Genomic DNA, 25,017 nt, shown 5'->3' with positions numbered 1-25,017 from the left:
TGAATTAAAGACGTGATATGGCACACACAGTACAACGGGCTGGTCGTTGATTAAGGGTGAAGATGCTGGTTATTTAACACTGCAGAGGAGAACGATTAGTGTCATGGGGTTATTAACGACTACACATTCTATAACACAGAGGACGCCACAGAGGAAGCACGCTAGCCCAGAACACGGGTTCTATTAGAAGAGAGCTGTGATCAAGAAGTGAGCCATTGAACATGTAGTGGTCACCCAGTAGGTGCTGATCCGTGCAGATGCCATTAACGGGTGTCCTCTCACTTGCCTGATGCTGATGCTGATCCTACCTGATAGCTAAGAAGTCAACTTGAGGCATCTCTATTCACTTTTATTTTCCTTTCTAAATTCATTCGTTTTTACTCACCGATTATGGCCGCCTTTTCTCCTGGGTCCAGGGCTTCCAGCTGCTCCCCGTCGCCTCGCCTTGGCTGGCCACCTAAAGTAATCGGGACCCCCTTGAAAACGAGATGGTGGATCTCAAGGGCTTTATCCCAATTAATAAAAATGTCTATATAGTAATATTTCACAATTATTATGTTGCAAATGAAAAGCGGGTAATCCTGCTGATCTGCAGCAGCTATTGTTTACATACTAATGGCCCACACTTTAGAGTAGAGTGGTTGTCCAGGGACAAATGACACTCAAGGTTCCTTGGGGGTGTTCCAAATAGACCCATACACATTTGGTTTCCAATCATACACTCTGAGTTATGGGGGTCCTTGAAATGATACAGTTGGAGAACCACTGGGCTAGAGTGTGGGACAATTGTAAAAAAACATTACTCGCAGCAACAGATTGCAGCAGCGAAAACAGAGAGTAAGAAAATAGTTCCGTGTTTCCATTCTTAGGTGAATCAGTTTAGAAAGAAAAACACACGTGAACGGCCTTTCTTTATTACTCACAGGATTGATTTAAAGAGATTTTGAACAGTAGCTTTTTTTTGTTACCGTTGAGGATGCTCTGAAGCAGCTTCAAGGGGACATGTGCCGAGGAGGAGAGTTCGCCCCATTGCTGTGCCAGAGGTGGTGTGAATGGATGCCTTCCACGCATCTCTTTTGCAAAAGACTCCTGACCCCTTCACCATTTCAATCTGAAAAATATTGCAATACAATAATACTTACGATTTATTATGAGGTCTTTCAAATGATCGTTTTCATTTTTCAGGGCCAAGTTTGCATCCCTCAACTCCTGAACTGTTGTCACACACACACACACACACACACACAGGGCCGGCCCTCGGCATAGGCAGTATAGGCGAATGCTAAGGGCGCATCAACACATAGGGGGCGCCGAAAATTGGAAAAAAAAAAAAAGTTAGAAAAAAAAAAATATATATATTTTTTTTTTATTTCATAACAACACAATTTCCCGATTTTGGATCAACAAAGTACTTCTTATTATCTTATACTAACAGAACTACGCCTATATTGCGTACAGCACCCATAAACTATGGCACCCCCCCCCCAAATCAAGTTGAACCCCCCAGCCCCAGTAAAAACCAAAGGTTTATGTGAAATTGTTCTTTTTTTGAAATAATGGTTTTAGTGTGCAATTATAGGTTTTAATTTTGTATTTGTATTCATTTAAAATAAATCAAACTCCCAAAAAACGTACACAGCTTCTGTGTGCTTTTATTAACATTGGAATTTACTGTGTAAGCGGCTGCGGGGGGAGAGCTTTAGAGAGCTCTCTCCTGAAAGACTGAGAGGCTCTGATAACCTCAGCTCAGTGAGGTAAAGGTACACCTTTATATGATCATTATAGTTATACAAAAATAAGAGAATAGGTGAAAAACAGGTATAAAATACTGACAGTACAAGTTGTTATTAATAAACTAGAATACAGTTTGAAAGGGGAGTGATTTGTAAATTATCCATAAAGAAAAAGAAAATCTGCTTACAGTTCTGTTTCATCTGGGTGTTGAGAGATGTTTCCATAGATCTCCTAATGTTGCTCTCAAAGTGCACCAGATTGATGCTTTCAACTTCAATATAAAAAAAAAAGTCTTCCCAGGGGTGCATGCCCCCGGACCCCCCTAGAAGAGCCCCCCCCCCCCCACTTAAATCATGTTCAAATGGATAGGAAACTAAATACAGTTGCACACATCTTGTGTCAATATCTTTGTTTTTGTGGTCATGCCACAACCGTGCACGTGCGAATCATAGTGAGTGTCTGCATTTGGGGGGGGGGGCGCCAGCTAAAATCTTGCCTAGGGCGGCAAATTGGTCAGGGCCGGCCCTGCACACACACACACACACACACACACACACACACACACGGGAGAGACCTTACGTGTATTGTTGTTGTTAGCATCTGGTGCTAGCTAGCTGCGCTAACGGATATAAGGAGCTGTTTAAATGAAAACAGAGGAGCGACATTTCGCCGACAACTGCGCTGAGGACTTGTATGGAGTCAGATTTGGGTCAATATTCTAGCGCGTAAAACAAGCTACTCACGAGCTGAAAATGTGCTTTTACACGCGCATAAAATGACCCTCGCGCGCAGATTAAACCCCCGCGAGCGGCTCTGCGCCCGCGAGTGGCTCTGCGCTCGCGAGCGAGAGAAACAGCCTTCTTGCTCGCTCGCGGGAGTGTCAGCCTCGCGGAGTCTGTCTACGCGCGCGTGAAAAGTTTCTGGCACTTTGGGGCGGAGCCACTGGACTTTGATTGACAGCTGCAAGGAAACCCGGGGTTGCCAGGTTTGATAAATGCCTGAACTACCAAGAGCCGAGGAGAGACGGCAGCAAAATCAGTTGGACGAGATTGAATGGTAAAGTTGTCCATATGTGTATATATAATTGTTGCATTTAAGTGATATATTGGTTGTAAAAATGTATTTGCTTGATACAAAAGGACATTCTTTATAACCAATTGCTTTATTATCACGCATTTGTAATATTTGTATGCTAGAACTTTTTGTATTCTTTTTGAAAAATAAAAAATAAATAGCTCACTTGTCATTCATTTTAATCCTTAATTATCCACCCAACACTGAAAAGGTGGTCCTTGTGAAGAGTCTCATCACTATATTCCCTCAGCTGAAAGTCATTCACAACAATAGTTTGCTGAAGATTAAGTTTGTTTTAACCAAGGTATAAGGTTTTTTTAGGTGTGATTTTATGAATGATCTATTCTGTCAACATTTGATGAATTAGAAAAATATTAATGTTTTTAAATGTTAACAATTATTTTCTTAATGACATATTGTGCTAATGAAATCCTTGTAAATAAATGAATTTATTCTTGCATTCAATTTTTTTGAATAAAAACCATATCCACCACCTGGTACTTCGTCATTGACACACAATGTGCAGATATAACACAATCAAATGTTAATTCTGGTTAAAGAAATATAACACAAAATGTGCAGAAATAACAAATGAGTGTGTTCATCTTGGTTACACATTTATGACACACAATGTGTAAAATGTGCACATTGTGTGTTAGGGGCATGCAACACATTTTGTGTGTAAAAATGATTTACACATAAATCAACACAACACGTGTTGTCCCTGAGCACACTCTGTAGGTGTGTTGAAATTCAACACATGTTGTGTCATATTTGACACATCCCTTCTAAGAGTGTTCAGCAGACAGTAGCTAGCAATTTTCGACAGATACAGCCCACTCAAAAATATATTGTTTTATATAAAATAAATTTTTATATATATATATATATATATATATATATTAGCTGTACACTTTACGAATATAATAGTTTTTTATGGACAATTTTACCATTCAATCTCGTCCAACTGATTTTGCTGCCGTCACTCCTCGGCTCTTGGTAGTGCAGGCATTTATCAAACCTGGCAACTCCGGGTTTTCTTGCAGCTGTCAATCAAAGTCCAGTGGCTCCGCTCCAAAATCCCAGAAACTTTTCACGCGCGCGTAGACAGACTCCGCGAATATCGAAAGCCTAAAGTGCCACTATTCGCCCGTTTAAAACGCGCGTTTTTCGTAAAAAACGCCCGTTTTTCGCGCGTTCTCGACGCGTATAAAACGCGCGTTTTTTACGCGTCAAAAACGCGCGTTTTTAACCAAAAAAACGCGCGTTTTAGACGCGTATAAAACGCGCGTTTTTTTAATATGATAATGAGCCCCTCCTTCTGATTTCCATAGCCACTAAGTTTAAAGTGTCTTTAACCAATCAGTGAAGAGTAAAGCCAGACCAAAGCAATCTGTAGTTGAAAAGTTCTTGACATTTTTAGGCTTTGCTGTAAATTGTATATTATTCCAGATTCAGGGATGAAACAAATTTTCCTTTGAATATAATCAATAAATCAAACAATATAAAATATATATATATAAAAAATACAATTGCCTTACCCTTTTCCTTAACCCTATGGAGTATAAGGATATTTTCTCGATATGTAGACGTCTCCTTAAATCACCTTTTAAATGTACTTATAACATGGCACCCCATATGTTACTTATCAAAATATTCAGGACACTCTCTGGTCTTGCTAGAGATGCAAGTCACTCACCTTAGAGCACTGTCTTATGAGATACTTAGCTGAAAATGAGAAATCCGATTTTTGGAAAACCATAGGTGAAAACACATTTACTCATCTCATCTATTTTTTGGGGCGTTCTAGATTTGGTTTACAAAAGTAGTGAAATAATATGAATTACACTATAGGCCTATATAGATTAAATGAAATGTTATTCATGTGTAAAATAGTTCCATCCCTCTGCTTTCACCACAGAAAAGTTACATCAGGACTGATTCATCACTTCATATTCCACACCAAGGTTCATGTGATGTGTACAAATACAAATTGAGCATTAGAACTTTTTTTTTTCTTCAACCAACAATTTATGTTATTATAAGAAACTGTAAAATCTCAATATTTACAATATCAGAACTTTTTCAACCAACTATTCATTATAAATGTAAAGACAGGGGGAGCAGTGTCATGGTCTTTGTCTGTCTTCCAGGACAGGGGGTCTGGCTGCTGTGTAGGTGATGGTGCATGGGCTGCTGGTGGCTGTGTCGGAGGGAGGTAGGTAGGTGTGATTGTCCCAGGTTGATGCTGGTGGCCATGTGGGAGGTACGTCTGCTAGGCGAGACTTCTTTGCTGGCTGGGTTGATCGTGATGGCTGTGGTGGAGGCCTTTGTACCGAGGTGTATCTTAATCTTGTGGCAGATGGAGGCCACTGTAGTGATGATGGTCCTCTGGTCCTTGGTGGTGAAGGCCCTTGAGCCACGGTAGATCTTGACCTGGGGGCAGGGACAGATGGAGGTTCTTGCTGCTAGGCCCAGAAAGCTGTGAAATCTGAAAAAAATATATAGGACAATAATTACTACTAAGTTTGTTAAAATAAAGTTCAAGTGGAATGTTTCTCAAGCATAACTCAAAATAAAATTCTCTCTCTCTCTCTGGAGGAGGAGGAGGAGGAGGAGGAGGAGGAGGAGGAGGAGGAGGAGGAGGAGGAGGAGGAGGAGGAGGAGGAGGAGGAGGAGGAGGAGAAGAAAACAACTTACTCTCGCACAAACTGTGCAACTACCTATAGTATTCTTGTAGAGAATTGAAAACAAATGCCTTAGTCCAGCTCATGGACTAAGACTGAGGAGGAGGAGGAGGAGGAGGAGGAGGAGGAGGAGGAGGAGGAGGAGGAGGAGGAGGAGGAGGAGGAGGAGGAGGAGGAGGAGCAGCGTGTGAGAGATAAGAGGCTTCTCAATACTCAAATTTCCCCTCCTCGACTCCCCTCCTCGACTCCCCTCCTCGAGACTTAGTCCCGCCCACAGGAGATGCGAGCGGAGGACCGAGGAGGGGAACCGAGGAGAGAGGAGGGGAAGCAGCAGACGTTTAAAGAAATGAGAACTCCTCTCCTCTGAGCGGTCATATTAAAGCGACGTCCGTTCATTATTACGTGGCAACAGCTGCATCAGCTGGCGAGTGTTTTGTCATATTTTATAATCTCTGTTAGATCAGCTGAACTTTGTTCCCCCACATATTTACTTTGAATTCATTGAGAGTGCGGTATAATGAGACAATACCAGGCTACAGATGCGGACACACACACACAAATATATTTATATAAATATATGCAATTTAAAGTATGAGAGCACTCTCATAATAACGTAACACAGTCAGAGACTGGATATACCCCCCCCCCCCCCTCTCTCTCTGGTCGCTGAAATGGGGAATTGAAATTACGGGCCAAAAGTTGTATTTGCAAGTATTAAAAGTAAGGACATCAAACCAACTGAGACCCGTCTGTCCGCGGCATCTGCGCACTGTACAACACACACCTACACACTGTACAACACACACACCTACACACTGTACAACACACACCTACACACTGTACAACACACGCACCTACACACTGTACAACACACTGTACAACACACACCTACATACTGTACCACACACACCTACAGCTGCTAAAGCATAATCAGGCTACAGCCGTTGTGTATTTTATTATGTGAAGCACTAAATGGTTTTAGAAAAATATGGACTCTTTGTAGATATCTACTAAACTAAAGCAAATAAAGAGAGTAGGCCTGTTATACTGAGTGATATATATTTTACACACTGCTCTGCTTTCTGCACCTCACAGCTGTTCTCACTGTAAACATCGCGTTGCGATGAGAGCAGGTTCTCAAATAATATCCAGGGGATGCATGCAGAGCTGTGATTGGCTGAGATAAGTCCGGCCGTGCGTCACGCCTCCACCGTTCCCGGAAATGCATCCGCGGAGGAGCCGTGGAGGAACCATCAGTGTATCCTCGGCTATAGCTCCTCCAGAGAGCCTCCTCGACGCTCGATCCTCGGTCCTCGGTGTGCATTTAGAGAAATGAGACGTCCTTCAAAATGGCGCGCTGAAATTCATTTCCGGGTCACTACCGGAGGACCGAGGAGTCGAGGAGTCGAGGAGGGGAAATTTGAGTATTGAGAAGCCTCTATAGAAAGAGACGTTGGCCCAATCCCAAACCACTCCCTCGACCCTACCCCTCCGTGACGGAGTGAACTCCGTCTGTAGCCACACTCGCAGCTCAACGAGGCTCCTCCTGTCAGATGGAGGGAGTAAACACAGCAGCAAGCTTTGGGACGGCCTCCCCTCTCTCCGGGGGAAACAGGAAGTGCCGTAACTGTATGTAACAACGGTTTCAAATCAGCATCTCTTTGACAAAAAGTTTAAATGAATAACTCAAATAAAACTCCAAACATCTTTCATTGTGTTTCAAAGCTCTTTTAGTTTTAAACCTGATGTTTATAAGCTTCTTAGTTTTTGCAACGGTCTGTAAATATACACAACTTTATAATAAAATGCACACATTTACCTTTTTCTAGACTAAACACAGGTTTGATCCTCAGTTAAAAACATATGAGGTCATCATGAGGTCGTTAACATCGCAGTTTATCAGTGGATGTTTGCTGGAACTACTTGTAAACAGCTTGTTTCCTGAGGACACACACAGCGTGACTCCGGTCAGTTAGAGACCGGTCTCAAGTCAGCACCGCTGCAGACTCGCTGTTTGAGGGCTTGAGAGCCCACTCCCCCTCCACACTCGTTGGTTTGGAACAGCCCTCAATATGGCGGACCCTCCGCGTGAACGTGCAAACGGAGGGGTAGGGGGCGGTTTGGGAATGGGCCGTTGTTAGTATTTGGTGCTAGCTCGGAGCTAACGGAGATTAGAAGTAGGGATGCCAGCGATTATTCGAATATTCGTTACAGTCTCCATAATCGAATATTATTTTTAAAAATCGATTTGATTTATATATATATTTTTTTTTTTTTCTGGCTTAGTTTCAACCAAAAAAAAAATATATATATATATATATGCTAATAATAGTAATAGTATTAATAATTGTAAATGGTCATTGGTCACACCACCAGTTTGTTTTACTGTAAACTTGGAGGAAGCCTGCGTGCAGAGCAGACTGCTGCTGCAGACGCTACACACCGCCCCCGCCCCCCCTCTCCCTCACACGTGCGACTAAAGATGAACAAAGCGGCAGGTAAAAAGAGTTCCTCCTCGTGGAACTACTTCGAACTTACAAGTCCAAAGGAAGTTAAATGCAAGCTCTGCGAAAAGACGTTGGTCTATCACAGCTCAACCTCAACAATGCGTTCGCATTTGAGTGCGAAGCCAAAGAGGTTACAGAGAAAGACGCAGCAGCCGGCCATTACCGACTTCACTTCAAGGCCACGTCGTTGTGATGACATGCTTGTTTGTTGTTTGTTAAACATGTTCCAGTAAAGAAAACAACGGAATTCCTTTTGTCTGAGTTTTTTTTTTTTTCTCCCGCGGGGGGGGGGGGGGGGGGGGGTCAAATAATCGATTATTATTCGCCAGGGCTGCCGAATAATCGATTTTGATCATGGTCAGTTTCTGGCAACCCGAATTAGAAGCCGTTTCAACAATAAGGAGAGGGAGAGCTCTCTCCTGTGGGACTGAGAGAGATAACGTCAGCTCAGGGAGATTTGGTCATCATTTCCATCTATGTAATATTAGTTGTATATAAAATTAGTTAATAAATCATTCCACTGTGTGCAATAGGTCAGTACAAAATAAAAAACACAATTTGAAAGGGGAGTGATTAGTAAAATATGCATAAATAAAAAGAAAGAATGCAGACTTGGTAAGATAAAGATAGGAGAGAGGAGTTGATCAAATATGTGTTATTGCTTGTGAGCATATTCTAATGGATTTTGATGATTGAAATATATATACTAGTACCCCCCCTAGAGGATGTGAGGTCATCACAAATAAAACAGGTTCACATGGATAGGATACTAGATAAGTGTGCACACTGATTATATACACTACACATTTTTCTTGGATTTGTTAACACTATAGTCCCTAATATATTTGTAGAAAGGCAGGAAATGGAATTAAATTGAGAAAATGTTTCATTGCCCCCTGTTCTGTGTCCCCCCCCCCACTTATCAAACCAAAGTTACACCTTTACACCCACACAATGCAAATACACTATTACTGTAATATTTACCTATCTTCAAATGGATCCTTGTTGCTGTCTTCTTCTTCTTCAGGAGAGTCGAAGCCTCCAGGCTCTGATGCTCCATCTCCACTGCTGCTAGTGTTACAAGTCCGCTGTGCAGAGCTGGTAATCAGATAATAAGCCTGTTGATCAGGAGAAAAGAATGAAGCAGAGGGAAAGTTGCTGCCGTCTGTGTGGTCGTTCTAGCCAGAATGTATTAAACAAATTAATAAATTCACTTACAAATTATATCTGTTTTCTCTATTTATCTAATCATTCTTTGTGTAACCGGTCTGGATTGACGCCACATGTATCTCTGCGTTGTGTCGAATGAAAACGACTTCCTTCGTGCCAACCAGGTTTATTATCTGTGCAAACAGAATATAATGACAGCAGGAAATGGCTTCACCAGCTTTCTACCTCAATACTTCGCCTCAGTGAGGCCTGACGCTAACTGAGAATGTAAACATACATTTAGCATATCAAAATAACCGTATGACATATTTGTCTCTAATCAAAAATGGACATAAATCCACATGCCATATTATGACTTTCATGAAGGATTAAAGCCTTTTTCATTTACAGTATATAATACAGCGATTACAGATAACACACCCTCCGGTTGACTGTAGTCACTTTAACATGGCTATGTTGTACAGGCACACCATTAGCATAGCATTAGCGCTTTAGCATTTAAATAATATGAACAATTATGACCTCAGACCAGCATTTCACATATTTATACAAACAGAATAAACTTTAAATGTAAGCCAGACTAGTGCACGGGAGTCATACACATGGTAACATGTTTCATTATTCAGGGGGCAACAGCCTGTGCTAAAGAAGCTAGCGGACGCCATTAGCCACACGCTAGTGGCGTAGCTCACAGAATGACATTAAACTACACATAAAACAGTTTCAAACACACGTCTTAGATCGAAATATAACATAATCGGTGTCCACACTACTAACCTGTTGAACAGGAGAAATTAATGAAGCAGAGGGAACGTTGCTGCCATGTGTCTGGTCGTTCCATGGATGTATAATCGTTGTTCTTCTTCTTCTGCTTCTTCTTCTTCTCTCGGCTTTTTTGGCGGATTGCAAACAACTTTAAGGTGCATACCGCCCCCTACTGTACAAGAGCGTGTATCAACATATCATCCTATCAGCACTTGTGGAATTATACCACTGTGTTTACGTTGTTTTAAATTCTTCCAATCAATCCTTTTTCACTCAAATACTTAAGAATGGCCTTCCTGGTAGCTCTTACCCCCTCACCTTCTGTTCCCAGTATCCCCATCAGGCTCCACTCCCTTCCTGCCTCTCTGACCCTGTCTCTTAGTTTTTCCCTCTCTGTTTTGTACATGTTGCAGTGTAATATGATATGTTCCACATTTTTTTTAAATCCACAGTTCCTATGACATAGAGTAACATTCAATGCTGTGTGATCCAGTCTGAGTCTAGCTATCATGATTTCCTAGATTAAGTTCTATGAGTAATTCTTCTCTGACAGTTGTTGTTGACTGTATACTTTTTTAAATGGATAATGAATCTGTGCATATCACCACCCTATCTGGTCTGACCTCTTCAACCCACTGTAATCCTATTATTACAGCCAGCATTTCTGTTGCACACTGAGTGATAATTGATCTGACGTTCTTCTTGAAATCAATATTTTAAAGTCTGGGATATATATACCAACTCCAACACACTCTTGTTCTTAGAACCATCTGTGTATATTTTGAGGTAATTGTGATAATTATTGACTTAATTGCACCTATACACAACCGTATCGCTTTATATTGTAATCTATAAATATTTAGTAATGACGTTTTTGCTGCTGCTGCATATATTATACACCCGTAATCCAGAGTTGTCCTCATAATTGCCCTATAGATGTCAATTAGTGCCTGTTTGTCTGCCCCCCAGTCTCATCCAGCCACTGCTCTTAATAAGTTCAAAACTTTTTGGGATTTTGTTTCCAAATGTTTAATATGGGTTTTCCATGTACATTTACTATCTAACCATAGCCCCAGATATTGAAATGCATTGACCTCATTCATCGGCTTTCCATATACTGTAAGCTTCTCAGTCTCCATCTTGCGTTTATTTGTAAATGTCATGAAGCAAGATGTGCTTGCTGACAGTTTGAAACCCCAGTTGTATGACCACTTCTGGAACATTTCTTCCCCTTATCCATATGTCCCCGTCATCTACAACGCAGGTTTGATGCATCCGTCCAACTTAGTCAATATGTCATTTATCATAATGTTAAATAATATCACGCTGATTGAACTCCCTTGGGGAATACCATTTTCTATATTGAAGTCTTTCGAAACCTCTGCCCCTACTTGAACTCTGAATTTCCTGTCTGAGCCATGATCCTGTTACTGTCACTGTTACTGTCACCTGTCACTTAATTTGATGAGTAACCCATCCCTCCACATAGAGTCATAAGCCTTTTCAATGTCAAAATATACTATTGCCATAACCTCTTTCATTTTCAGTGTCTTCACACTGTATTCCCACCTCATTGATCACTCTAACCAAAGCATTGTGGATCTTCCTTTGCGAAAACCAGTCTGGAAATTACTCAGCAACCCTCTTTGTTCTAAGACATGGCTATATGTCATCTTCTCCATCCATTTACACAAGTGTGATGTTAATGCTATGTCTGTAGTTACTGAATACCTTGTTTTGTTCTGTAATAGCTCTGCTACATTCCTCATTCCACCACGGCACCACTTTCTTCCTACCCTCTGTTGTTCTTTTTGGTATAGTTTTATTTGCTGCTTCTTTAATGTGCATTGTGATTTGATTTGATTTGAGCACTCCTCTATACTTCCTTCTAATGCTAACAATTGTGCTGACTCCTTACAGAAAATTCTACATTTCTCCCAGTCTGCTTTACCAAAGCACCACCTGGAAAATATACTCACTTCCTATTTGTGTTGATGTTAGAGAAAACTGGGTAATGATCTAACATAGCAACAGAGTAATTATGTCGTTGAAAATCTTAGGTCCAGCATCCAACAGTGAATATAAATATAAAATCTAAGTGTTAATGATTGTCAGTAGAGATGGGATGGCAGAAGGTGCTATATATATATAATTCCAAAACTGGTAAAGACCTTTCAAATGTAGCAATAATAGTCATATAAGAAAAGTATTGATCTAATAACAGAGATTTATTCTTGAATCAACTTGTTCATGTAATTTTATTTCATTTGAAATAAAATGAAACATTCACAGTTAATGTAATTAGATTATACATTATTAATGCCATATATTTTTGCATACATTCACTGTAAATATTTATTCAGTATGATAGCTGTCTAACAGAAGTTAAATCAATTTCTCACTTATTCTGACAATCTACTTAACCCAAAATAAAAGAACCCAATAAAAAGAGTTGTTAAATAATAGAGAAGTCACGTTGTAATAACAATAACTAACTAACTAATCTCTCTCGTTCAGATTAATATTGTCGGGTGTTCTTTTTCTGCTTTGCCAAAGGCCACTGTGTCAAGTGTCCCATTTGGGTTGCCGTATGTAGCAGACCATCTCGCACATAGGCAGTACAGATCGGGCAGTTCGGTAGTGACCATGGTAGTGACTGAGGTAATCGTCGTAACCAGCAGACTTCATCCGCCTCCAGTCTTTGACACTTGGAAAACAAGCACATGTGATACTGGTAAGGATAAACTAATGTATATATATTAATATAATACCGAAACGTTAACGCTTGTCTGAGTATATCTTCCGTTGACTCTGGCTGTGGGTCTTACCGGCTGTTGATAGCCCTTATAAGCTAACGCTAGCATGCTTTATTCAGACATTAGCTTTAGCCTTTAGCCCGCTTTGAGTTATGGGTGGCTAACGTTACTACAGTCCGGTAGCTCAGTTAAGAAAATGTAACGTTACTTATGGGAAACGTTAGCCTACGTGTGTCTGGCCGTGACTCTGACTGAGTAGGCCGTAAAAGCTTGCGCTAATGTTTAGCATGCGCTAACGTTTAGCTTGTGCTAATGTTTAGCATGCGCTAACGTTTAGCATTCTTTATTCAGACCACGCATTATCCAGTGAAGAACACTCAGCAGAGCATATATTTCTCAACACAACATTAACTGTAACGTTAAATGTTCTTAACTTAAATGTTCTTAACTTAACACTACCCACCCATGACTACAGGCTAAAGTCAATGTCTGAATAAAGAATGCTAGCGTTAGCGGTCTACCAGCATGAGTCATGGCCAGATTCAAAGGTAAATATACTCAGACAAACATTAAGTATATTAACTTTACCTTTTCTTAACTGAGGCTTGGTGGCCTGTAAACAGTATGAACAGGCGGGCTGCGTGTTTTATATTGTAAATAAATAGATAAGACTATACATTTGTATGTATTACCAGAGTAGAAATTCTGGTGTTAAACGTCAATTTAAGGACAGAGTAAGTGTGTTTCTTTCATATTGACGAGCGACTTATATTTTAATTTTCGAGTTCAATTGATAAAGATATTGTAAATGTAACTTGAGTTTACAACATTGTGTTATATATTTTTACATCACCAAAATGTTGACCACTGTCCTAAAATAAAGTATAGGCTTTGAGTAACGAATTTTAGTGGGCTGTCTTTCATTTTGACACACAGAACAATGTTAAATGGATATATCCGCCTTCTTTCATTTATCTTTCCATTCCCACAACAATATACATAAAGAAATGGCATATTTTGGACATAGTTCGAATGGTGATTAATCATGATTAATACATTTTTAAGCTGTGATTAATCTGATTTAAAAAAATGTAATCGTTTGACAGCCCTAATATATATATATATGAACTTTGTATGTAATACTTTGTAAAGTACAATGCAATTTGAAAAGAAAGAATGTATTGAGTGTACACCTGCATTTCATTAATTCCCTCTTCACATCTCTCTATTTCTCTTTCTCTTAGAGCGCCATGGCTGATATTGAACCACCTGTTCGATTGCTGATCATCTTGAACGACCACAACAGCGTCAGACTGGAGCTTCGAAATGGGATTCCCAACTCAATGGAAGAGCTCATTGAGGAGGTCAAGAATTCATGTGGATTGGACACTGATTTTGGGAACACATTTGTTAATCTTACATCTACACATGCAATTAAAGATTTAACATTGATCAAAGTTGTCGAATTAGACTCCGATTCTCCAACTGTGGTCTTGTACCCAGTTGAGATACCATTTAAATAGTACCCCTACAAGTGGACTGTACAGTGAAGACTCCTCTGAATCTGTGAATACCGATGACACAGTACTACTTAGCGGCTCTTCCTCGGAATCATTAAGAACACAGCAGTGGCCTAAAGTGTTTCCTATCCCGGTCTTCTCCTATGACACAGAATGTCAATTACAGAGAGGAAATGTAGAGTACACAAAGAACCAATCTAGACTGACACCAAGCTCAAATCATCTGCAGAGCTTGCTGTGAACTCGTTGAAGACCAAGTCTCAAGAAGAGTCCTACCCTGCGAAGAATTTAAAGAGAGCCAGGCGAGCTGAGGCCAACCATTTTACGTCCTTGTCGATTGGTGAGACTCCAGAAAGCATGGAGCAAGAGACAATTTCCCTTTTGGCAGAACAACAGAAAAGAAACAACCGGCAATCAATAAAAGAAAAGATGGCGAAGGCGTTTGGATACCGAAGACAAGAAATAGTGCATCAGAGGCCAAGCATTGAAGGCCTCTTGGAGCGGTGGCCTGCACTTTTTCACATGGAAGAGGTAATTATTTTTGATGAACACCTTGATTGTAAGCCTGTAGTGGAGAAGAAATGAGGGCCCAACTAACTAACAACTATAGACAGCCAAGGCAAATATGTTGACGTTTATTTTTGAATATATATCACAATATAAGCTTTACATCTATTACTCTTAGTGTCTTTATTTGGTGGCGGTTTTCAATATGTGGATTAATTCATTTAAATGTTACATTCATACAAGCTGACTTGGAGTACTTTTAATCAAACCGTTGGCTCTTTATAAAAAATATGTGTATTATAAATTCTCAGTATTTTTTGTTTTCTATGCTGCTTATATTTTCTAGGTAAATGCTGAGTTCATGCGCATAACAACATTTCCATTGGAGACAAAGTTCTCGGCGCAGTTGGACAAACACTCCACCAAACTGCCGCAGGTCATCAGGAGCAGGGGAGGAGTTGTGAAACAGAAGACCACCGGGATCTTGCAGGTTTTGGATGAGGTATCTATGAATGAGTTTTTTATCTGTGGGATCAGTGGCTGAATCGTCCTTTTTCTTGCATTTGATTTATTATATATATATCTGTTCTTACTCAGACTGTGGACATCGCCATCAGAAGAGCATGCATCCTCAAATCTCTAATGGTCTACCTGGGTGAACCTGTTGACCATCTCATCAAAGAATTCCAGGTAAGACCTCTCACTCACAAGAAGTTTGTTCATAAAAGAAAACATATTTGTACTGCATGCAAATAACTGCTTGGTTAGAAAGATAGTCATGTGATGACCTCTTGAGCCGACTGAACTGAGAACTTTCCTTTTCATCTATCCACTCTAATCTTGTATTTGTAAAAGGTAGCTGCAATCTTGGGGAAACATTTGCGCCTCAGGCCTGTTGAACTACACTCTGTGGTCCTCATCCATTCCCCTTTGTTTTGCATGATATGCAGGACGCTGAGGCAGGCAACAATGGAAACCTTTGTCACTGGGAAAGAGGATCAGTTTCATCGACCCAAAGACGTCAAGGTTCTCATCGAAGAATCAGAGGTCCTCAGCGCCTTGCCCTGGGTTGCGACAGCTTTTGCCATGCTCTTCGGGCTCATATACGCACTGAAATGCCTGCGAGCTAGTGCAGGCAGTCAACTCGAGCACTTACGCTGCATTCATACATAAAGCCCCCTTGCCACTCTACAACCAACCAAACAGAGTCTCCTTAATATGCTGCTCTATTTAACCTGCCAGATCTCTCTCCATGCATTGCTTGCTGCTGCTACTATAGCTGCAGCTACTTCCACGTCACTGCTGCTTGCTGCCCCACCACCACCCCAGCTTCCACCTGTAGGCTCGGGGGTTAGTTATTTGATCATCATTCATCGTGCTATGTATATCTGTGGAGTGATGATGCCCGAGCCTAATCGCCAAACGCAACTATATGCTGCTTCTAATAAACATGTTAAAGAAACACGTGAGTTGTCTGACTGAACTTAAGATATCAGAAATAACTGCAATCCACTTTTGACGTTGTGCAAAAAGTATTGATGAAGCTTGAGGGGAAAAAGATGAGCCCAAAAGTGAATAAACTGAGAACCCAGCTGTTCATCCCAGAGTAGACACTTTGTTGCACTCACTCACAGTTCCCATTGTTACATGGTACGGTTTCTAAAACCTAGGTTTTATAATAATTATGCATTGTAAAACATTTGCGAAAAAGTGTTGTGTTCAGAAGTTGCACTTACAGTATGACCGATCTTCACTGTAGAAGTTATGCATGTCTAATCATTTTCAGAGATGACATGTCTCACAGGCATTCATTTATAATGAATAGTTGGTTGAAAAAGTTCTGATATTGTAAATATTGAGATTTTACAGTTTCTTATAATAACATAAATTGTTGGTTGAAGAAAAAAAAAAGTTCTAATGCTCAATTTGTATTTGTACACATCACATGAACCTTGGTGTGGAATATGAAGTGATGAATCAGTCCTGATGTAACTTTTCTGTGGTGAAAGCAGAGGGATGGAACTATTTTACACATGAATAACATTTCATTTAATCTATATAGGCCTATAGTGTAATTCATATTATTTCACTACTTTTGTAAACCAAATCTAGAACGCCCCAAAAAATAGATGAGATGAGTAAATGTGTTTTCACCTATGGTTTTCCAAAAATCGGATTTCTCATTTTCAGCTAAGTATCTCATAAGACAGTGCTCTAAGGTGAGTGACTTGCATCTCTAGCAAGACCAGAGAGTGTCCTGAATATTTTGATAAGTAACATATGGGGTGCCATGTTATAAGTACATTTAAAAGGTGATTTAAGGAGACGTCTACATATCGAGAAAATATCCTTATACTCCATAGGGTTAAGGAAAAGGGTAAGGCAATTGTATTTTTTATATATATATATTTTATATTGTTTGATTTATTGATTATATTCAAAGGAAAATTTGTTTCATCCCTGAATCTGGAATAATATACAATTTACAGCAAAGCCTAAAAATGTCAAGAACTTTTCAACTACAGATTGCTTTGGTCTGGCTTTACTCTTCACTGATTGGTTAAAGACACTTTAAACTTAGTGGCTATGGAAATCAGAAGGAGGGGCTCATTATCATATTAAAAAAACGCGCGTTTTATACGCGTCAAAAACGCGCGTTTTACGCGCGAAAAACGGGCGTTTTAAACGGGCGAATAGTGGCACTTTAGGCTTTCGATACGCGAAGCTGACACTCCCGCGAGCGAGCAAGAAGGCTGTCTCTCTCACGAGCGAGCGCAGAGCCACTCGCGGGCGCAGAGCCGCTCGCGGGGGTTTAATCTGCGCGCGAGGGTCATTTTATGCGCGTGTAAAAGCACATTTTCCGCTCGTGAGTAGCTTGTTTTACGCGCTAGAATATTGACCCAAATCTAACTCCATAGACTTGACTTGATGCAGGAAGCAGACAGCGGGACATTGGAGGAGAAGTCAGCACACTCAGCAGCACACTCAGCAGCACACTCAGCTCGGAGAGTGCGCGCAACATGATCGCAGCGTCCAGGCAGCTCCCGTTCGAGCATAAGCCTTGAGTTGCACATAGCTCCAAAGATCACACTCTCTCTCTCTCACACACACACTCTCTCACACACACACACACACACACACACACACACACACACACACACACACACACACACACACACACACACACACACACACACACACACACACACACACACACACACACACACACACACACACACACACACACGTTGATTGTTTACCTTAAACAGTTACTGTTATGCAGCTAAATCTAAACTTACCTTTACAACACCCTCTTCTTAGCAGGACCCTCCTCCTCCTCCTCTTCATCACTGTCGACGTATCGCCAATTGGGCTCGGTAACCCGTTTAGTAGTGTCAGCCTCGTCATTGGTCTCATCTCACAGAGGACTCTCTTCAGACTCTTCTCCCATGCTGGTGCAGATACATCAACATTAACGTGACACAGTGGCAAACACTGCACTGCTATTCTCTGTTATGGTTGCTCGCGCCGAAAAGCGTAGCTGGCTCAACATACAGTCTCCAGCAGGGGTCTTCCACAGGGGGTCCCCAGAGTTACTACAGATCTGCTATTGTTGGCAGAGGTTTGGTGTAGAGGGGGAAAAGACTAAGTATTGATGGCTCAAGTGGTTACATGTCTGAAAATACACATGAATGGAACAGACACTGATGATAGTGCTGTCAAAGTCTATGAAGCTGTCTAAGAAATCTATGAACATGTTTAATTTAAACACAATTTTATACAATATGTCGTGGGTGTCCCTGCTTCTCCTCTCGCTTCAGTCTGAAGACGCTGCCTGGTTTACCTCTGAATCCAGATATGTTACCATGACTCGCGCATGCATGCATACACGGTTGTGGCATGACAACAGAAAGATATGGACACAAGATGTGTGCAAATTTGTTTTTAAATATTGAAGTTGAAAGCATCCATCTGGTGCGCTTCGAGAGCAACATGAAGAGACCAATGGATACATCTCTCAACACCAGATGAAACAGAACTGGAAGCAGATTACTCTTTTTCTTTATGGATATTTTACAAGTCACTCCCCTTTAAACTGTATTCTTGTTATTTTAAAAAACATGTTTGTCACTGTCAAAGTACGTTATACCTGTATACCAAAACGACAACTCTTCGCTTCTCCACGAATTACACAAGTCACCCAAATCAGCGTCAAGGTTAGCCTGTTTTTAACGCAAAAAACAATGCTGTGTTTTGAATATCGGGGCCTTAACACCAGGTACCTCCTACTCAAAACTCCCAGCATCCGTTGAGCAAAGATGGCTGCAGAACCCAGGGTGAGGATGCTCAGAGTACATAGCCCGAACGACACCTCTTTTCCCATCTCCTACGTATCCTGCACAACACAAAAGTGAAAAGGCTGTAAATGTAATAATACATTTGATTTCGATCATTTGTATGTATAATGTTATGAATGATCTGCTATCTTCAATACTATGGTTAAGTGATATTTAAATTAAACTTAATCTATATACAGGCTGTCACCATATTTTGGAATTGTGAAAAGACTGGCAAGCCACTTCCCGTATCAGCTTTACAGTTACCTGGATGTTATTCCAGCAGCCCTGCAGATATTACACGAGCCTACAAACCTCAATAGGCATGACTCCTAAAATCCCTAAATCTGTTGATTTTCACACATCTTAGTCCTTCTTCTTAAAGTCCTTAAAGTGTTAGTTTAAAATAGAGATACTTTTTAAATATTGTTCTATAATGATTAAATGTCAGTGAATAACAAAATGTTTAATTATATAACTTTTACATCTCATTTAAAAAAGGTGGTTGCTAACTTTATCAGTGGCATACTGTGACAATAATAATAATAATGTGTTCACAGCCAATCCACGGTTTCCTTTGTGCCAAGAGCTGATCTAGTATATTGCATCAACGACCTTTTCAATTAAATTGACAATTCTTTTGTGTAATTAATAGTGTGTGAAACCAGGCAGAGTGAGTGACATGGTGTTCACTTCCACTATGCCAAAGAAGCAGTTTACAGTTGCTGACGGTGTAAGGTAATCAGTGGTGACTGGTCATTCGGGGCAGGTGGGGAACAGCCCCACCTAGTGTCAGCAGGAAGTAATAAAAATAATGATGACAAAAAAATGCAAAAAATATATAAAATATATTTTAAGATCATGTTTAATCCTCTGATTCGTCTCATTGCTGTTTTAGTCTGTGTTCTTCTAATTAGTGTCTCAGTGTGTGCCTATTGAGCTGCTTAGAGCCATGTGGGACAAAACCCGATCCTGCCCCTCCCTCTCTCTGTCTGAGTGAACGGTGACTGTAAAAACTACACTGCGCATGCTCAGAGTATTGTCCTATTGAGGCCCAATCCCAAACCACTCCCTCGACCCTCCCCCTCCGTGACGGAGTGAACTCCGTCTGTAGGCACACTCACAGCTGAATGAAGTTCCCTCCATTAGGGGTTAAGGGTATAAATACAGCGGCAAGCTTTGGGACGGCCTCCCCTCTCCGCAGGAAACGGACGTCATGGTGTCCAACCCACATCTGTCGGCTGCATTGACCTGCGTTGCTATCCGTCGCCTGTTAGCGGCTGCAATGGCAAGATCCAACAGAAGGCGCTTCATAGGTACACACATATCTTTATTTAAGATGCTGATATTCAGGGTTAATCTTCAGACTTTGGAAAAAACACTTTAGTTCCGTGCACACCATTACTTTGTGCACAACTTTTCCTTCCACATTATGAAACCCACACAGAAGAATGTAGCCATCTAACAATCAAGCAAACGCAATGTCACCTTCATCACCCGTCTACCTGTATTTACTATATCCCATACAATATTGAAGACATGAAGGACAGTACGTTAAATAATACAAGCGAACAAAAAAAAGTCTTTAAAGTAACATCAATAATCAACATAGAAATGGCCAATGGTGGGGGGGGAGAAATAAATCACATTTTGTCGACCATTTTTTCGAACAGGGTTAGAAATGTATCTGAGTGCTGCATTATTTGTCTGTGGCGTTCGTCCTCTTTTTCTGCCTCGCGTTCTAGGCACTCCAGCACTCTCATTGCACCTTTTCTTTTTTTGGGGGGGGGCTGCTGGGTGGTTCCAGCCTCAGACAGTGATGAGGGTGGTGAGGGGTCTGGATCATCAGCCACATTTGGGGGGGGAAGGAAGAGGAGCAGGAAGCAGCCTCCGGATCAAAGAGGATTGTTTCCCCGACTCAGACTGCAAGGACTCTGGGTGGGATCCTAGATAACAACCTGTCCTTCACTGCAAACAGCTGCTACAACCCGCTGCTGCAGATACACGCTCTACAGCATCAGGAGGACGCGTCCCCAGCTGACCCAGAAAGCCAGCAGGTTCTGGTCCAGGCTCTCGTCACCTCACGCCTAAACTACTGCAACTCCCTCCTGCTGGTCTCCCTGCATGTGCCCTCCGACCTCTGCAGCTCATCCAGAATGCAGCGGCTCGTCTGGTCTTCAACCTTCCTGAATGCTCCCACACCACGCCGCTCCTCCGCTCCCTCCACTGGCTTCCGGTAACTGCTAGAATCCACTTCAGGACCCTGGTGCTTGCGTACCATGCTGCGAATGGATCTGGCCCTTCCTACATCCAGGACATGGTTAAACCGTACACCCCAGCGCGTGCACTACGCTCTGCATCAGCCAGACGGCTCGCTGCACCCTCGCTGCGAGGGGGACCCAAGTTCCCATCAGCAGAAACACGTGGGTTTGCTGTCCTGGCTCCAAGATGGTGGAATGAGCTCCCCATTGACATCAGGACAGCAGAAAGCTCACACACCTTCCAGACTGAAAACTCATCTCTCTCGACTCCACCTCGAGGATAGAATTACTAACAAAGAACTGCTAACAAAGCACTTATATACTAATAAAGGACTGGCTCCTCTAAAGCCAGTTGAGCAGCACTTGAAACGATTGGCTCTTTGAAACCTGATGTTCTTATATGATTCTGTTTTCCTCAAGGTTGTGTCTTCCTGGTCGAACGTACTTATTGTAAGTCGCTTTGGATAAAAGCGTCAGCTAAATGCAATGTGATGTAATGTAATTGTGGGGTTTGCCAAGGCTGAGGCAACAAGGACAGAAGGACTAATTGAAGGCCTTGCACCTATGGCCTCATCCATGGCCATGAAGAAGGGCCACGTTGCAGGGGTTTCTTCCCCCTGATCAGTCCCTGTTCCAGTCCTTGGCCTTTTAAGTTCCTATTGCAAACAAATGCATGTTAGAAATCTTTGTTCAGCTTTTACAATAACAATACACCATTTACCTTGTATTTCTTTTTTAGGTTCTCCCATTTCTTGAAGGCCTGTTTGTGAGACACATGTTGCCCAAGGTCCAGTTCCTTAATGATTGACCTGTTATCATAGAATATTTAAACAATATATATTGGTGTTGAGGCAATGACCCACAGTGCACATTCATTACTTTCATTGCACAAAATATGAATTGAGTATATAACTCACTCCCATGCTTCTTTGGCAGCATTGCGTTTTTTGCAGAACAGGTCTTCCTTTTCCATTCTTAAAGCAATACGTGCCTTGGTTTTTACCACAGTCCCTGAAATTACAAATCACACTTAAGTTTAAACCGATTTCGTAAGTGAATGGATACATGAATTGACACGTGTTGTTAGTTTGATTCCGATTTAGATTTGTACATCTTCAAAATAAAAATCTAATGTAATCTTGGCAAATCAAATTAACACGTGTAGATTTATAAATACATGTTTTAGTTAAGGCAACGTATTATTTATCCTTTAAAAAAATAAGCACATGGAACTCACATTTGTATGACGTTGTTTCCTCCATGCCCGAAAAACGGTTGCACACCTGTGGAGTGAGATTATCAAGCCTGCATCCATGCAAACTCGCTGTCGGAGGCTTTTATAACCCACTACGCCTCCGCCCTGATTGCTTTGGACCAGCCCTTAATATGGCGGACCCTCCGCGTGAACGCGCAAACGGAGGGGTAGGGTGTAGGGGGCGGTTTGGGAATGGGCCGTAATTTAAACCAGCAGGATGTAAACAGAGGAGAACAGCCGGTCTGATTCAGTGCCATGTGATTATCCTGTAATGAGTAACACACGGTGTTGATCGACTATAGAAACAGTTCATTTATTGTCTCGATACATGTGTTGAATAATTTGGGACCAAACCGTTCTGAACACTAGTGATGGCAAAATGAAGCTTTGAATGAAGCTTCGAACCACTTGGACAATTGTGTCGGAAATAGGTTCATTTCTCGAAGCTTCAGTTGCAGCGACCTCTCCTGGCGAAGTGCAAGGCTGCAGTGGGTTTAACGTATACACACACACACTAAGACTGAATATCATGTTCTATTTGCAATTAAAGATTGATAATTGTGTGTATTGGGTTATTGAGAAGAGACTAGAGAGTGCTGGACCTTCTTTTGGGCGGAGAGGGCCTGTTATCAGTTATTAAAGTATTAAAGTTGAAAAGCAATGATTACAAGTTTAACTATTCCGGGCTTTGAACCAGCTGCGTGGAGGACATCGCTGCGTCCTGGCCGCCGGCTCTACCCACTGGGCTATCTATTCCTTAGACCAGGGGTGTCAAACTCAAGGCCCGGGGGCCACATTCGGCCCGCGACTTCATTTTATGTGGCCCCACAAGAGCTTGCAAAGAATATAATATGTTTATTATACGGTTACATGCTACAGAAGCACGTTGCCCATAAACTACATGTCCCACAATGCATCTCAAATATTACTTTTTTCTCAGAATTTGCCTTTTTTTCTTCAAAATATGCATTTTTTCATAGAATTCCTTTTTCTCAGAATTAGATTTTTATTTCAAAATGTCACTTCTATTTCTTTTTTCTCCAGAATTTGGCGTTTCTTTTTAAATCATTTTGGGACATACGCACTGAAGAGACTTGACTTCTGCTTTCAGGCGTAGTTAATTATGTAGTTATTACCCTATCCGATGATAATCCAATGCAGAGGCAATGATGTAATATAATACATTATTTTATATATATGATATATTTATGTATGTATTTTTATATAATCTTAAAGTTACAACCGGCCCTTTGAGTGCAGCCATAATGCTGATGTGGCCCGCGATGAAATTGAGTTTGACCCCCCTGCCTTAGACCATTGAAGTGTTTTTTAATTTTATATTACTCATTTTATTTTTGTTCACAGCTTCTCCACATTTCGAAGTGTTTCACGAGCCATAACGACCTATCTTTCGTCCTGGCTTGCTCTATAATGATCCAATTCAAATGCAATGCCAACAACAAGTCAACAGCAACAACAACCCACACATTGCGCATTGTTTAGCGCGGTTATAAAGTGTTGAAGCGCTCAAATTTGAAACGGTTTCAACCTGTCACCTGTCAGAATCGAGACGAGGCAGTGCATTGAATCACCTGATTGGACGGGGAGCCAGTGAGTTGATTCATTCAGGAAATGAAGGACGTCACATGTCACGTGACTTGAAGCAAGTTTCTATGGAATAGGAAGTCCAGGGTTGAAGCTCCGTTCGAAGCTTCAGTGTCAAACTGCCATCACTACTAAACACTCCGAGAGTCCTTTGCTCACCTGAGCCCCTCAGTCTGACGGGGGAGGACTCTCCTCCAGCTTGTTGTTGTCCTCGCGTCACCTCCTCGTGTCTCTCGCTCGCATCTTACGGAGGCGGAGCTAAGACGCGAGTGAGGGGAAGGAGGAGTGGAGGAGGGGTATTGGGACGAGCTGTTTCCAAGTATCCAGCAAACATCCAGATGAAACCTCGTTGTTTTTAACTTGGGGTCACAAAAAACTACGAAGCGTATAACCACCAGGTTTAAAACTAAAAGAGCTTTACGACAAACAAACAACAATTAAAGATGTTATTCATTTTTATTTTTTGTCAAAGAGATGCTGATGCCTTGAGTTGCACATAGCACATAGCTCCAGCGCGTGCGCACACACACACACACACACACACACGGCTGGATTTGTTATAGGCTATCACATTAAAAAAGATAGGATATTTTTCTTGCTCTCAACTTGGAAATACCACACCATCAATATGTCTTTTTGATTTTACAAATCACTCACCTTTTAAACTGTATTCTTGTTTTACTGTCATATAGTATTTCATAACTGTTTTTCATTCATTCTCTTATTGTTTTATAACTATAATGGTCATATGAAGGTGAGCCTTCATAATAATCTTTTACATAATAATTTCATTCACTGAACACGGGAAATTACAATCCTGCCGTCCTCTCTAGTGCCAC

The 25,017-nt window shown here is 41.3% G+C and overlaps 1 protein-coding gene and 3 long non-coding RNA genes across 4 annotated transcripts; 1 reads left to right on the top strand and 3 right to left on the bottom strand.

The window, feature by feature from the left end:
* Window positions 1-394: 394 nt before the first annotated feature.
* Window positions 395-18,106, bottom strand: LOC139433219 (uncharacterized). The gene is made up of 3 exons (XR_011642787.1): window positions 18,020-18,106; window positions 969-1,111; window positions 395-476 (listed from the first exon to the last, which is right to left on the bottom strand). It is a non-coding gene; the product is annotated as an uncharacterized lncRNA (long non-coding RNA).
* On the bottom strand, window positions 4,892-10,047 carry LOC139433218 (uncharacterized). Its single transcript, XR_011642786.1, has 4 exons — window positions 9,950-10,047; window positions 9,221-9,345; window positions 8,987-9,120; window positions 4,892-5,299 (listed from the first exon to the last, which is right to left on the bottom strand). It is a non-coding gene; the product is annotated as an uncharacterized lncRNA (long non-coding RNA).
* Window positions 14,128-16,132, top strand: LOC117440976 (uncharacterized). The gene is made up of 4 exons (XM_071202142.1): window positions 14,128-14,744; window positions 15,067-15,222; window positions 15,318-15,410; window positions 15,671-16,132. Exons 1-4 carry the CDS (start codon window positions 14,571-14,573, stop codon window positions 15,848-15,850), a joined length of 603 nt encoding a protein of 200 aa, XP_071058243.1. The 5' UTR covers window positions 14,128-14,570; the 3' UTR covers window positions 15,851-16,132.
* A 2,276-nt stretch (window positions 18,107-20,382) lies between the features above and the next one.
* On the bottom strand, window positions 20,383-24,427 carry LOC139433217 (uncharacterized). The gene is made up of 5 exons (XR_011642785.1): window positions 24,338-24,427; window positions 22,556-22,839; window positions 22,236-22,329; window positions 22,040-22,127; window positions 20,383-21,974 (listed from the first exon to the last, which is right to left on the bottom strand). It is a non-coding gene; the product is annotated as an uncharacterized lncRNA (long non-coding RNA).
* Between the last annotated feature and the right edge of the window lie 590 nt (window positions 24,428-25,017).

The sequence above is a fragment of the Pseudochaenichthys georgianus genome, unplaced genomic scaffold, assembly GCF_902827115.2.
Source record: "Pseudochaenichthys georgianus unplaced genomic scaffold, fPseGeo1.2 scaffold_1358_arrow_ctg1, whole genome shotgun sequence".
Taxonomy (NCBI): Eukaryota; Metazoa; Chordata; class Actinopteri; order Perciformes; family Channichthyidae; genus Pseudochaenichthys; species Pseudochaenichthys georgianus.
The sequence above is the reverse complement of the archived record's forward strand: the minus strand, read 5'-3'. Positions and strand labels throughout refer to the sequence as shown.